Here is a 16641-nt window from a genome sequence, read left to right on the forward strand (position 1 = left end):
GCCCTTGTTTGTCATTTTGAAACTATCCCACTGTCCCTGCGTGACTCCTCATATATAAAGCTAGTTATGACTTATAGATCGAATAAAATATGCATTACATAAGAATATTTATGAAATGAATACTTATTTTCAATTAACTTATCAAGCTCTCATTTGACCCAAATTATGCTTTTAGTGAAGAATTCATACAAGGTTGCCCCTTTACACATTACAATGTATTCCCTAACTAACGTATCTTGTTATCCATCTTCAATTATGACATATTTATACACAGCTCTGTAGCTGTGATGCTTCTGCACGTTATATTACAATTTTTCAAGGGAAACATGACACATAACAAGACAAAATGCTTTAATTAACAACATCAGAAGCACTTCATACTACACGTTATTTAAAGCTAATCCACTTGAGTTATTTTATCACACTATCCAAACACTCACACACATACAAGCGTGTTAGTTTAGAAAGAGTTGAAAATGTTGTCAGTTTGGTCTGTCACAGAAATCATTCCAGTAAACCAAATGACCAACATTACACAACATGTTTGGTTCTCAAAAACCAGGGCTGATATTTCAAGAGGAAAGGATCATCATTGAGTTGACCACGTTTTTCGGCGGAGAAATCAGAAAATGAATGGGCGCTTTACACAGCTAGGAAGCAAACAAAATTCATCTTACATGGTGAATCGGCAATGCGTGATTATCTGAACGGTGACATTGATTCTAGTTGTGGCTCACTCTCTCGTGAGGACCCCATGCTCTTTGGGATACCAAGACGAGTTGTTCCTCCTCTAATCATCTGTGACAGCTCAGTTAGAGACGCTCAGATGACCAGATATTTTACTAGGAAAAACCAAGAGAAGTCTGCTTTAAACGTAGAAAGCTGCTCCAGACATTGTAGTCAAAGATGTCTGAGTATAATTTGATTATGTGGAAGAAAAAGAAAATGCCACTTTCATCTTATAAACATAGAGCCTGATCTAACATTGTGCACTTATAAAACAGAAGCTCTCACTACCTCTTTAGCTGAATCAAAATCAAAACCATATTCAAAATCATTGTAAAGCCATGGGTTTGTTAAATAGTCACAAAACGATATTGTCGCAAAAGTTAGAAATAGTTTTAACAAATGACAACTGCTATCTCTAAATATGAGATATGTGATCCAATAGTTAGAAAGAAGTGTAAATGTTGATTGTTTGAGAACTTTTGGCACAATAGTACGTCAGATACTATGAGTGAATGGTGGGATTAAAGGATTGAAGGCCTTCAACTTTAGGTGGACAGTTGGATGAGAAGGTGTATACCCTTCTCATATCAAAAGTTCAATATTATGTTACAGCCAGCATTCATTTGTTTACTATCAATATCAAATATCATCTATACTGAAGCTATTGGAGTACCTCAAGGAAACCCCCATGAACACTGCAAACATTAAATGGCCAAGATACCAAATGATTCAGATAACAATACAGGAGGCTATAGGAAATGTCTCGGACCTGATCAAAAATTAAAAGACACAAAGTTAAATTTTCATTTCTTATCTGTGGAACATTGAAATACCACATAAAAACCAACAGGGATCAAACATTAGTCCTGTGTTAACCACTCAGTCACCCCAAACTCTTGAACGCATTAATGATTAAACTATTTCATGCTACTTACTTCTGATGGCCATCTCTACACCAAGTAATACATTTTCTAAGGTAGATTATCACTGAAATAGCCGATCAAACTGCAAATTTACACCAAATGAGGTTTTAAGTTTGTTGTTTTAAGTTTATTTCTTTAAAAGGAACAGCATATGCGTAAGATTCTCAAGCTTGATTAGTCAGAATAATAGATCTTTTCAATCACAGGCGCCGTGTGACTTCTAGTCTGTGAGCTCTTTGTGATGCCCCGTGCTTTTTTAAGCATCTGTGTCCATCTTGAGCAGAGATAGACGTTATGGTTGCAGAGAGCACCTAATGGAAAGACAGGATTCAGTCACAGATGGGGGGTCAAGTGATCTCCCTTCTCTGCAAGGACCTTTCAGATGGTTGTGGGGAAACTAATTGCAATAGCATGCAAAATGGAGGCATTACTTTTATCTTCATTAACAAAGAGACTTTTTATTTTTTCTTACATTTTTTTCCAGCAGGATTTTTCTTGCAGCCCCTGATTAAAGCAAAAATTATCTGTGTACATTGAAAGGCATGTGGTTGCTTGAATCGGTCAACAAATCAGTACATTTTGTGGGTGATACACAACCTATTTTATTAGACAGTATTGCAAAATACTTATTTGAAATAGCTAATTCTGTTTGACCACTAATTATGTAGTAACAGTGGTAATTTACCAAAGCAAACTGTATTCAAAATGGAAATCTCGTTCCATTTTGAAACCTTTGCAGAGTATAAGGTCTATGCTGCATTTCAACCTGGACCATCACACACTCAAATGTTTTTGTTTAATCATTTTAATCTTGTACAACAAAACGTTTTAGCTGTGAAACTCAAACTCTTGCAGGGCTCAAACACATCTTATTAAAATGGGGTTGCGAACTACTATTTCTAGGGTTGAACTACTTTACATTGTCTTCAGCACTGAAAAGACAACATTTAGCAAACAAATTCCATCACCATGTTTCAACAATGCTAGAAAGGGAACTCATTTTAGACAATTACATTTCCAAGGCCCAAAACAATTACTCATTATTCAGTTTTTATAACTGGTGACCTGAACTATTACAATACAGGATTGTTAAGGATGGGAAACGCAACTTTATGGATATTGTTTGAGAAAACACCCCCCATTGCGTTCAATCAAACCAAAAAACAACTATTCAACATCCACTGGAACTACATATGTATAAACTGAAAGAGACAAATATTGCAGTTCCTCTAATGGCCACTTTATGCTGGAGCCAATCTTCAGAGACCCTATAGCAGGGGTCGGCAACCTTTTTGATATGAAGTGCCATTTAAAAAAAAATTGTTATCACCGTGCCAACTATCGAGAATTATCAACGGAGGTGGGGGGTGGGTGGGTTGAGGAGCTTGACGCTCGTCAACTATCAGCGGGAGGGCGGGCGAGCCTCGCTGCGGGGAAGCAGTGTCGCAGCATACACGATGCCGAATTTAGCAAACAAATTTAAGTAATTGGTTTAAACGGCATAATAATAAGGACGATCGTCCGTTCTGTGATTCTCCAGAGCACACATGTTATGATATTAGGGTCGCGTCGGGTCATGCAGGGTGAGATGAGATCGCTGTCCCTTTAAGAGAGAGAGATAGAGAGAGAGGGGTGTGGCTTGTGCATGTGTTTGTGGATGGTCGAGCGACAGTGAGCGATAGTGATGGGAATTCCGGCTCTTCTTGGTGAGCCGGATCATTTGGCTCGGCTCCTCAAGAAGAGCCGGCTCTTTCGGCTCCCAAACGGCTCTTCAGTTTACCACATTATACCTTTTATAATTAAATCAAATGTAGCCCTGTTTTGATGTATAGGCCTATGTGTACATATATATCACTTACATTAATCAATACATCCTTTGTAGTGAAGTATTCAAAAATTAATCAATACATCCTTTGTAGTGAAGTATTCAAAAGTAAAAATTACATGTTTAATATAAATGATTTGCTGTGGCCAAATGTTTTCATTGCATTTACAGACCCTTACAACTCTCTGATACCAACCAAAGAATGCACTGACTTGCTTGTAGAACCACGCTACACAAAACAGATAGCAACACCTATAAAAACTATTTAAAAAGGGGCTACTGTATCGACATTGTAAAATTATATTTAAAGAAAAGGCCGATTCTGTGAGCTGCAGCTGACCACGCCCCCCTGCAGGAGACGGGAGCGTGCTCTGAGATCAGCTGCTGGGGTCTCAGAAGAGGGGGAGAAAAAGAGATCTCCCTCCTCCGTGTTTTATTCTTATAGAAGTAAGAAGAGAATCAACGGGGCAGAAACCCTCCTTTTTACGCAGTGGTCCAGACATAGACATCAAACGGCGACACATATTCAGTTGATATTTACTTTGGCATTAGGGCAGGGATATCTAGATACTTTCCAAGGTTTGACATAATGAATTGTGCTACTTTTAAGGCAAGCAACGATGTTTTCAAATCTGTAATCAAAAAGTTCCTCAAAAGCACTATCGAAGCAGTTCCTGCCGTTGCTACGTTAGTTCAAACAGTAACAACGGACTATTTTTCTTTAGCGGATGCATGTCAATTTAAATAAATACATACTATTTTTTAAATCAATAAAATAATTTTCTAAATCCACAAAAGCATTTAAATTAATATTGGGAGTCATGTCGTTACTTTGTTGAGAATGTGGCCATGTAATAAGCAGGATAATGTGCACATTGCACATTGCATAATGTGCCTTCATGCCGATCTAGATCCCTCCGCAAAAGAAAAAAAGAACCGGCTCGTTCGCGGGCGCGAACCGGCTCCCGTCGTTCACTCAAAAGAGCCGGCTCTTGAGCCCGCCCGTTCGCGACCGACACATCACTAGTGAGCGAGAGTGTGTATGTTTCTGGAAGTGAAACGGTAAAGCAGAAAAACAGAGGTCTGTGATGTATTTTGTGAAACAGAAGAACAGCTAAATAAATGCAACGGCCTCCCAAGAAGAGCTCACCTCTCTCCAGTCATTTAAGCTAAAGTGGGTTATTGAACCTGAAGCTTGTTGCTTCTGCCCTCCTCGACTACGGTCTGGGAGCCGACAGGAAAGTTCAACACACAGATGGCCAGTCCGCCCCCTTTGTAGCATATTATTTCGATGAGAGATGAGCAGATCGCCACTGGGCTTTCAACTAAATACACAGCCACGCAAAAACTGCGGCATTTGTACAGCTCCTTTGTGAAGTGCTTTCCTCCGTGGTGAAACGATCAGCACTGCACCACGGAGGAAAGCGGCAGAAAGTCACCTGGAGTAAAGATAGCGGGGCTGCGTTGCGTGCATGGCTTCCTTCCGCAGGTAACGGGGAGACGCGCTCTGGCGGCGGTCTCGTTCAGGATCCGAAAATACAATTTAAATATTTTTGCACACTTAATCCACTTATTCCTAGTGTGCCACTGGTTACGGTGCCAGGGGTTGCCGACGCCTGGCACGCGTGCCAGGGGTTGCCGACCCCTGCCCTATAGAAATGTCAAACTTTACAGCAGAAATAAACATATTTAACCCGGCATGGTTCATATAACGGTGTTGGTTTCTATGGCTGCATTTTCACGATGGAAATGACAATTCGAGTGTTGATTGGCTCCTGATTTTCAACTCTCGAATTGTCATTTCCATCGTCGGTACAGAGACAAGCAACCTGTGGGAATGTACCTGTCACTCAAAGTGGCCACGCCTTGAATTAAGCATAGTCTATTTTTAAATCGGTGATTTAGCTGTTTAGCTGCGATAGGCCTAAATGAAAATGCAGCCATAGAAACCAACACCGTTATATGAACCATGCCGGGTTAAATATGTTTATTTCTGCTGTAAAGTTTGACATTTCTATAGGGTCTCTGAAGATTGACTCCACCATAAAGTGGCCATTAGAGGAACTGCAATATTTGTCTCTTTCAGTTTATACATAGTTCCAGTATCCGTTCCGTATATTTGTTCAGGTGCTCCCCGGAAGGTAAACATATTTTGACGACACACATCGATCTTGCTGTAATAGCCAACCTTATTTATGAATGTAATTGTTTGTAAGTTTGAATGGAAACTGTTGGAGTTTGAATGATTTGAACGGGAAGCTTTTGTATAGGACTTTAATTCACAATCATCAGGAAACAGTGCGCGGCCCTTCAATGGCTTAAAGCGTTGGTTTAGTCTCTGTTTTTCAAGCTGCCCCTCGTTGGAGTTTCTTATCGATGGATTATTAATGCAACAATTGTGGAGCCTGACGGGCACTGGGTGTTGGAGGGGTTTGGCAAGCTACATATAACCTGCTCACCTGCATCACAGGAGGCCGAGAGGAGCACCGCTGAGAATTACGATTGTGGAGCTGCAAGCTGCGTGTCAAACGAACACGTTTACTTTAAGGAGGTATGTATAGCGCTGTTTGCGGTTTAGATGGCCGTCTATTAAGTTACATACAGTGCTTGAATTGGAATAAAAAAGGTGCCAGTACTCTAAATCAGCAACAAGTATTTGGCACAAAGTCATAGTATATCCTATAATGCTGGTGGGTTTGTCTCTTTACTGTATATTTTAGAAAGGCTCACTGTACACAAACAAAATGACTCAGTGTGCATCTGAGATTAGAGGGGGTGCAGTGGTAAAGTGCTATTTTTATAAGTGGGGAGTGGACCTGACACCGTCTAGTGGGGTCCGGGGGCATGCTCCCCCGGGAAGATATTTTTTTAAATATTGAAGTTAGATGCATCAATCTGGTGCACTTTGAGAGTAAAATGAAGAGATCTATGGATACCTCTCAACACATATGAAACAACTGTAAACAGATTTACTTTTTCTTTATGGATATAAAAGAAAGTAAAGCCTGACTCCTACTGGCGGCTGGTTAAATGACTCCTCGTCCCTGAGTACACTCACCATCTTTCAGCAGGAAAGGAGAGAGGGAATCCTTGTCCGGCGACAACCGCTGTCTTTTCGCACTATTATTAAGCCACGCTAACATTTTCGAAATGCTAACGTTATGTGATGTCTTTTCTGCTCTAGTCTATCGCTGCGGCGCGTCATAGATGCGTCATGAGATGCGTCATGAGATGCGTCATGAGATGCGTCATGAGATGCCGCCGGCAGCCGGCGGCTGAGTACCGGAACTTCTTACTGAGTACCGGTCAGTAAGAAGTGCCGGTACCACATGGGTAAAAACCAGAAGTGCCGGTACTGCGTACCGGTGAGTACCGGCCCAATTCAAGCACTGGTTACATATGCACTGGCTGTGACACATGTGAGTATGTGGTTGAATGAAGTGGATGAACATTAAACTCTGTAGTAAATTATTTGTTGCAATCTGTTGAATGAGACTATTTAATATGGTGTGCGTTTCGGACAGTGGCGTGTATAGCCTACTGTGGCCAGCTTCAGTGAAATGCAAGTGACCCATGTGGAAGGCGGCAAATAGTAGATAGCTTGATAAAGTTAGTAATGTAAAACAAATCTTCCACGTTGTATTGCAATTCAGTAAACCTCCTGGTGAAAAATGATCTTGATGGTTACATTCAAATGTGTGACGAAATAAGTAGTAGGCCTATGCATGTTAGGCCTAATGGATATATTGCCAAATGAGTAAAGGAGAGACATGAAACGTTCTTCAAGGCAAAAATTATGTTCAATTATTAATGTATTGCCAATACAAAGCAGTGGGTGTCTCAAAAATAAAGGTATTTGTGAATTCGATATTGATGGTGGTAATTGGGATGATATGAGTTCATAAGTTACAACAGGAAAGCTGCACAGAAGGCCGCACGTGTTGCTTGTATGGCAGCTTTAAATGAGATGCATGTACTTGAGAAACAGATGCAACAAATTAGGAGAGATGAACAGATTGACTTGGAAATTGAGCTAGCTGCATATAATGCCATGTTGGCCTTTTTCTTTTAGGTTTCAGATCATAGACTTTATGGTTCAGATGTACAAGGTTTTTCTCATGCACCAATACATAGCCTAGTCTCTGGTTTATTATTATATAACACCAATTACCCCATGGCAAAAGAATATAAGCAAAATGGAGAACAACACAGGAAAAGGATTGATCATTGCCACACAGCAAGCAGCCAGCAAGGGTCACAAGACCAAAGCATATGCTTTATTCCTGCGTGGACGTGGTAATGTAATGGAAGAGCTTCATTACATGCAGGAGTTGGATATGCCCAGCAATTTTGAAATGGTTGTTTCTAAATTGCCATATAAACTCAGAGAATGAAAGCCATGGAAGCCTCAAATAACCCGTCTCATTTCATTGACATTGTTGCATTCCTTGAGAAGCATGTGTCCTCAGTGACCCAATCATAGAGACATTAAAGATGTATCACAGTTTGCGCCAAAGCTTCCAAGTTCCAGATACATGGTAACACTTATTGATTCTATTGGAAATTAAACAACAAATGGCTCAAAGCCACAGTAGAGCTTGGTCAGATTTTGACCACACACAGGTCACACACGCCGAGGCAGCATCTTGCTTCAGTTAAGTTGATGTATGTTGTTTTTTGTAAATCAGTTTGAAAAGCTGTTGAAGTTATAATTCTACCGGAAAACAAAGCCTGAGTGATGTTTTAAGTTGTTTCCAATTGGGAAAAAGCTTTTATATTGGACTTTTTATGCACAACTGCCTCATAAGATAATCAGTGCTTCAATTACCTCAACAGTACAGCGTATGTTAAGCCTCTTCTATATACTAAGAAATCTGACAGGATCCAGCCTGCAAAATCTGTTATCTTTTTTTCATCCCCTTTATCTATGTTTTGGGGAAACAGATTTTTTTTTAAAACAGTATTATTACTACTAGATCTGAACACTGAATTCCACCTTTTTGTGTAAAGCAAGTACAAAAGTAATCCATATACCCACAACTATCTGATTGCAACTTAAACTGTATGACACTTCACTTGGCAAACTATTTTGTTTTTAAAGCCCTACTAGTTTTGTAAACAATCAATAGCCAGTGAAGGCCAACATGGTACAGCTAGTTAAAGGCATTCTTTTTTTTGTAATGAAATTCAAACACATCACATTTAGATTTCTGATATGAGGGGTTGTGACCTGCTTCCTGTGCTGCTGCTCTTCACAGACCTCTGCTTACAGAGCTGAAGCGGCAGACCCACACTGGTAGGTTGTGTGAGAGGACAAGTGGATTTGGCATGCACATCAGAGCGTGATACCCTAGCATTTTGGTCCTATCACATGCCACACACACTCTCACACAAGTACAACAAGCACACAGAGCATTCTTGGTCGTGTAAAATGGATTGTAACACTGGCCACTGTAATGAAATGATGCCAGCAACCCACAGAATTCCTTTACAGACAAACTCTCTAAAGGTTTCATTGAACGCTCAGTGGCCAGTGTTGTTAAAGGATTAAAAGGAGGGTTTACAACTGTATTTCTTTAAACATTGGAAAATAATCTGTGTTTCCTGTTTTTACTGTAAAAACAGGGAATGGTAAGAGAGCCATACTTCATTTTCCTAATGTTACATTTGGTGGACAAAGTATAAACGGGTTTACTTTTTACAAACTTCCAATTAGATTTATGCTTCATTTGATCAATGAAAAAAATGTTTCAATTAATAGAAACAGCCTTCTGGTTGTTTTCCATAAACCTTTGAAGGGATTTTGAGCAAAGAGACACATTTCATCGGGGACATATTCTTCCAAAAATGCTAGTTACCTGATTTAGTTTCAGTCATGTTTATGCCTGCTTCAGGGAAATCTGTTCATCTGTGATCCTTCACATTTAGGTGCAAGTGTAACCTGTTTATTGAACACCCAGTAGCAATGCATAGATTACCTCTTGTGTAACTGTAATGATGCCCCGCTCTTACGGAACTGACACTAAAACCAAAAGCCGTCTTATCTTGGGGACATTGTAGGCGGCCATGACAAGTTCTACATCATTTAAAGTGTTGCATTATCTCAATGCGTTTGTTCCGGTCGGAGGCGAAACATCAAAGACACGAGATCAGCGGTTGGCTATGACATGGTACCTTGTTTATGCACAACTCAGAGTAGCAGGCGCCGCGTTAAACTCTCACGACCAACGCCATACTCGTATAAACCAACGTTACTAAAACTGGTGTCGCAGCTAGAGTAGGATTTTGTGCAACAGTCAACCAGAGAAAGGTGCTTTTTATTGGTTTTCTGTTGTGTTAAACAGAAGAAGACAGGTGAGCTCTGCTGTGGTGTGATAAGAGCCTCAGGACAACAGGTTTCTTAACACATTGTTAAAGGTGGATAAAGGAGCGCTGTTGCACCTCCTGTGACGCTGAGGAGACAGCAGCCATCATCATGGCTTTGTCATGTTGCCTTGTCTTTTGTATTTTATTTGTCCCTGTTCCTGGCTTCAAAGTGTGAGATCGCTCTGATTTAAATACTTCAGATTGTCTGTATTTGCGCAGTGGATTGTCCATCTTCTCTATTGTTTTCTACCTGTCTCTTAATGATCAAACTATTCTTGACTATCTATCTCCATAGTTTGTTGCCTTGGTGCCAAGTGAAGGTGCTATTGAGGGTACACAGAAGTCACACTATAATGAACAGTGACAGGATGTCATCCCCTCAGCCTGGAGCTGCCACCCCTACACCCACCTGCACCCGTCCAGCTGAGCCTGCCGTGTCTGTGACGTCACAGCCAATTGATGGTGTTGCAACAAGCAGGCAACATTACCCCCTTCCCAGCATTTGCATGATATGAGGGATTTGTCTTCTCTTTTCTACCATAGTTGGACCATCGTTTGGTATTTTCCACATCCAGTTTCTCATCCCTCTGAAACCTCTGATCTCTTTGGAAATCCAGAGAGGGCTGCCCTCTCTAAGTGGCCTTTGGCTGTGTTTGATCACTGGTTGAGTTATAGATGTCTCCATGAGCCATAACTCAGAAGCCAGACTCAGATGTCAACATAACATATGTTGTTTTTCCGCCGTCCTACCACACGTTCTGTGTGAATAGAGTACACGGAGATGTAGGAAATAGTAAGATTGTTTTGGGATGCCTGATGCTCTCTCACAGAAGTTCCCAATTGTTTTTTACTAAAGATATCCGAAACAATAACCAAAGGTAAACAAAAACAGTTTTTTCTCTCCTCTGAATTTGTTTTAAAGGATTATTTAGGTCTGAAGAGATTAAAGTTTTCAGTATTTTACAAAAACTGAAATATTTACCAAAGAATAATTTCAAATGTGTTAAAACTGAATGTTTCACTTATTTGTCCTAGACTCAGGGTTGGTTCTTCAATCTTTATGTTGGTGAGAAATGGGATTCTCTGTTCTTCTTTTTATTACATTTTCAAGCTGGCTCACCTTTACAGACTTTATTTTATTACGCCTGTACTGTAGAGCCAGCTAGGAGGAGACTGAACAGTGGGAGTTCAAGCTAGGTTCACATATAGGCTAACCTTTTCCAAATGAGTGCGAGGAATGCTCCTTATTAACCAAACATCACCTTGTCAGACCCTGTTCAGAGCGCCTCCCTGTGCCACACATGAGATGAATATCTCAAATCTGCTTTCTTTAGTTAAAGACACAAAGTAAGCTTTTTGCCAGACTCCTGCGCATCTAATACGCTCTCTTGCTATCGTGATAAAATAATTTCCATAAGGAAGTGATTACACATTTTAATAATTCTGAGCAGATGTGAAAATGTCTCAACAAGTTAACAAGGCTGTGGTGGAAATGCAGATCTTGCCACTGTTGAGGCAGTGTGCCACGGCATCATGAAACCCACGAGCCTGGCAGGAAAGGTGAACAGACGGAGGATGATGGAAAACGGTTTATCACAGTGACCCCTGTTATGTTGCACACAGGCAGACTTCTCCCGCTATACTTTATTATTCAATAGCCATCAGGGGAGTGTGAGTGCAGATGTTAGATTATTTTAAAAAGAAAATGAACTTGCCTTCAGCAAGAATATGCCCACAAAATGGGAAAGAGCTTCAGGAAACTATTGAAATAGATTTTCTTTCATTCTTATAGATCAGGCTAGCAGAGACCATAAGATTGCGGCAGACAGACTATTTGTCTACTTGTTTAGTGTGTTTTGGTAAATTGTGTCTTACACTTGCTTTAACATTGTTTTTTTATCTCTACTGTTGTGTATGTTTCATGGTGTATCCTCTTCACTTTGAACAGGATCAGAATTCCAGAAAATAGTGTTATTCATTTTATTATAGTATACAAACATAGCAGAACAAAGGTCTATCAGCTTGGTGAGACACCTTTCAGAAAGTGATTGTTACATCTGCTGAATAAAGGAACATAATAATCTTATATACTGCACACCATGCAAGACAAAAAGTGTTGTTTGCATTTAACTCTCCCCTTCACGTACTGGGAGATAAAAGCACCATCTTTAAATACAGTAAAAAATCATCTTTATATAAACGTAATGCCTGTGCTTCTCGCCTTTGTTCAGCTCAGACGAAGATAAAGCCTAAATTGGCGATGCATCTCATCAAAGGTGTTTTCTCTTTGTGCTCCTCAATGTGAATAGCTTAATGTTGTGTATAGAAAAAATACATGTAGATGGGAGAGGGGGGGGAAGTGTTCACCTACAAGCAAAAAAGAAACTTTGGTAATTGCCATAACACAAATAATGAGAGGCTATGTAGGAAAGTGTTTGAAGAGCGGTCCTGATCAAGATAAGATTGGAGACAGTATCATGAGAGAGGAAGTGTTTTTCTGTCTGCTGCAGCTGAAAGGAAACTTAAGTGACAGAGTTACTTATGAGCCAGACGCTGAGCAAACCCTGCAGAAATAACCAGGCTAAATGGAGTTTAGGGTGTGACCAGAGAGTCGAATTCAGTTGCCTCTTGTGGTCATATAATTCAGAAACATAATGCATTGCACAAATATTTTGACTACAGATCTGTTTTGTTTTTTTAAATGTATTAAAGAGTAAATCAATAGTCGCCCACTAGTGGACAAGGTGCCACAACCATATTCATTAATAAATTAATACTCCAAAAATTTGTTTTTGGTTTTGTAGACTAAACATGTTCCGGTCGCTTATAAAACTGTGATGTTACATAAAGAACCATTTATCAACAAAATAAAGAGAACCCTACACATAAGTGTGTTTCTCTGCAATAAAGTCTTGTTTTGTTGAGCTTTCATTTCTTTTTCGGTTACTGTTTTAATTAGAGCTCTAAAGTTGTTTCTTTTAGTCTTTATGTTGGTTGTTGAGGTGTTTGTGTTGTGCACCTCCTGCGTAACTGTGTGAAAAAGTGCAAATGGAATCCTGGAAACATTAACTTTTTCTTCTTCTTACCTTTTAGAATAAATATTGCAACAGCATACACTGTAAATCAAAATGATTGAAATACCTAATATCCGGCAAAAGAAAAGAGTGTACAGGATGGTTTACATAATGACCTGTCTGAAAATATTACAAACTGAACATCATCACATTACATTTCCTTATGTCAATGATGCACCTTTTCTCTGCAAAGTGCAAACTCCACTTTTTGGATGTGTGTAATCATCTACAGCTGCATCAAATGAATAACGGCTTATATAGTTTGGATAACAGAGGCCAGACCTAAAGGTGGTGAACCAATGTTTTTTTTCCCAGGGTGTATAAGCTTTATTTATGTGTGCAGACAAAAAAAAACATAACTGTTAGCTTTAGGGGAAAAGAGGGAAAATATTTGAAAAATAACTTGCTTTCCATAAGAGAAATGTGCTATTGTTTGGATCTCACATGATTGATGCCTGACTTAATCCAGTGCTCTTTGCGCCATCCCAGGAGGGTGAGCGGTCTCTTTGTGCCTCTCTGTCCCATGTGAAGCAAACCAAAGCGGGAGAGTGAGGGTCATAGCTATTCGGCAGGGTACCAGATCCTTCCCACCGGCACATCTGCATGTGAAATCGCCATTTCACCCCTCCACACTCCCTAATTGTTGCTAAAATTATTTGTGAAATTGCCTTCCACCAGGAGTGTTTTCCACGGCAATTGTCACACAATTTTATATGCACGGTGGGCCCACATAGTTGACACATGCACCTCTTCTTTTCTGCCATATGTGCTCTTTTTATTCGAGTTTAATAGCGCGTTATTATTATTTTTTCAAAACAATTACCTTTAAGCAATTACTCTTGTGCTTACGCAAGGGCAAGTCAACCTGTTGTCGTCAATAGCGGGTCGATCCTAATGTTGTCATTACCACAAAAGCTATAGGAGCGATTTAGATGTTCATGCTGCGCACATTTACTTAATTGAAAGGTTAACAAGCCAAACGCATCTTATAGTAGCCTTCGCCGGGCAGGGCTGCTATTGCGCGCTAGTCTATTGTCAATTTAGAAATCACACCACCAACTCCTGACTCAATTATTTAGGGCCGTTTTTTTATTTTTTTTTATTCACACCAAGCTTTAATTATGTTCCGGCGCATGTATAGAAGAATGCATGAAGGCGTTACACTCGAATAGTTTCATCTTAAGATGTTGGTCATTTATTTCAGTTTTTTTAATATGGTATATGGGAATTTAATTCAGTATATCCATAGTATATGAACAATAAACCTTTTTTTTTTTTAAACATTTACGAATTTTTTTCAGCTTTTTATTTTTATTTCTAGAAGCAGTTTTTAGGGTATAATATATTTTTTGTTCTCAATTTCATGAGTTTCTTGTCAAAGAATGAGAAAGAAAGAAAGAAAGAAAAAAGAGAAAGAAAGAAAATGGAAATAGCATTTAAAAAGCATTAATATTCCACAGGTTTAAACAGCTGAATGTCAGGGAAGCTGGCTCATTTTGAAAAGATGGGCTTTAGAATAACATTTAGACATAATAACATTTTGAACTGCTTTTTGGTGTATGGAGTCTGATGAGGGAGGCAGCAGTGAATTAAAAGTGGAAAGTGTTGCTGTGATTGGTCGGCCGGCTCCTGGCTAAACCCACTTTCTTTCATCCATAAAAGAAAGGCCAGTGAGCCTATGGGAGCGCTCGGTTGTCTCCTCCTACGACATGCACGAAAGTTGGCCACTTAAACTACTTCCAACCAGCCAGCAGACATAATACTGAACCCAAACTACAACCAGGAAACGAATAACACAGCATTTCTGTCCAACTCAGACACACAACTCCAATTACTCTACTTTGCAGACTTCCCTGTTTGAAGGGATTTTATTTTATTTATAGCAATTGTTATCATTTGTGTTATATTTTGGCACGTCCATCGCACCAGAGGACAGCATCACTTATTTTTCCCCGGTGGAAGAAGGTCCAGTTTCTCCGCCTGGGATTGGGATTTCACAGCACACTGAGCATCATTTTGAGTATTTTGAACACATTCCGTTTTTGAGTTGGACTGGAGTCCGTTTGTTGTTCGTCCGGGTGGCAATGATGGCTACACTACCAGGAACGATGCCTCGGATGATGCGCCCTGCGCCGGGCCAGAACTACCCCCGAACCGGCTTCCCCCTGGAAGGTAAGAGACATGAAAACGTGTGTGTGATGTTTGAACTTGTGCTGTGACAAAACGCATCAGTCAGCGTGATAGTCAAACAGCCCTAGTTCGTTACCGGCGACACGCTGTGAAAATAAAAAGGTGGATGAACAGATACGACCTCCAGTCAGTGATGATTCAAGTGTACAACCTGAAACCAAAGTGAATAATAAATAGCAACTCGTTCTTTAAGAAATCAACCCACAGCATCTTATTTTCGTGTGTTTTGATTAAGCCTGATTGTATTCTATTGATGTGTGTCTGCTTTTATTTATAACTCGTTTAATTTGACAGTAAGTAATTGCTTGTTGTACAGCTTCTACCTGAAATATTTGTAATACTTACTCTTATTTTTGTTTTATTTTTTGAAGCTTTCATTTTTAAATTATTCGGAAATGTTACTTATAATAAATATAGGCCTATACAATGTTGCATGTTAAAATCATTTGTTATATTCAAATTTAAAGCCACCCAGACACTTATTTATTTTATACAATAATATTTTAGATAACAGAATAAACAGATGTTCCCTTTTTTGTATTTGTTCATTTTAACACTTTAACAATTTGATTACTCTAGCTTCGATTGTTACACACACACAAAAAGCAATCTAATTGGTAATTTATTAAGTTGATGCACACACTCAAGCAGTCTGAACATATGGGCGGAAAAAAGACCACTTTGTATTTGAACGCATTTATGGAAACAGTTTTCCCATTACACCCAGTTCGTGCTCAAGTGCTCTGGTCTGAAATGTACAAAAAACACGTAGCTCGCAAGTTACTCGAGCTGCGGGATTTGTTCAAGTGTCCTGCTGCTGGAAATGGCAATAATACACACAGCTAAGATATGACTCAAAGGATCACATCAATATTTGTACAGCATGACTAGGAATAATCAAGGTGGGAAGTGTCACCCTCTTTAGTGTCTCTTGAATGTGAAATTGGATCCTGAAGTGGCCTCGGATACATGCTGTGAGCCAGACTGACGCTGGATGAATTTGGCACGACGCTCTCTTGAAAATGTATAATATGATAATGTGCGTTAACTGCGTCCCATTTAAAAGTCAGCAGCACAGAAAACACGTCACTATTTGCCTCTAATATACGCTGAATTAGCTTCATCTAGCTTGCATTGAAGTGCACATTGTTAAAGAGACTTTTTATTGTTTATTGTGGTGCAGTATCCACCCCCCTGGGCCAGGGTAGGGTGAACCAGCTTGGCGGTGTGTTCATCAACGGGAGGCCCCTGCCAAATCACATCCGACACAAGATAGTGGAGATGGCCCACCACGGCATCCGACCCTGCGTGATCTCGCGACAACTGCGAGTTTCTCACGGTTGTGTCTCCAAGATCCTCTGCCGATACCAAGAGACCGGCTCCATCCGCCCGGGAGCCATAGGAGGCAGCAAGCCCAGGGTGAGTGGTCCATGGACGGGTCTGGGGGTCACTGCAGCGACACCTGAGTAAAACGGCATGATGTTATTACAGTTGTTTGATACAGTTGTATCAGTTGTTTTACTTCCTCTGTTTT

At 40.0% G+C, this 16641-nt stretch overlaps 1 protein-coding gene across 3 annotated transcripts in view; it reads left to right on the top strand.

The window, feature by feature from the left end:
- The first annotated feature begins 14685 nt into the window (after nt 1-14685).
- The window catches only part of pax7a (paired box 7a), a 43356-nt gene continuing 41400 nt past the window's right edge, over nt 14686-16641 (top strand). For all 3 annotated transcript variants that reach the window (XM_010791783.1, XM_010791785.1, XM_010791784.1), the window contains exons 1-2: nt 14686-15089; nt 16291-16526. In XM_010791783.1, coding sequence (XP_010790085.1) covers nt 15002-15089; nt 16291-16526 — 324 coding nt within the window. In that variant the 5' untranslated portion in view covers nt 14686-15001. The remainder of the gene's footprint in view (nt 15090-16290; nt 16527-16641) is intronic.

This window comes from Notothenia coriiceps, unplaced genomic scaffold (assembly GCF_000735185.1).
Source record: "Notothenia coriiceps isolate Sejong01 unplaced genomic scaffold, NC01 NC01_scaffold00035819, whole genome shotgun sequence".
NCBI lineage: Eukaryota > Metazoa > Chordata > Actinopteri > Perciformes > Nototheniidae > Notothenia > Notothenia coriiceps.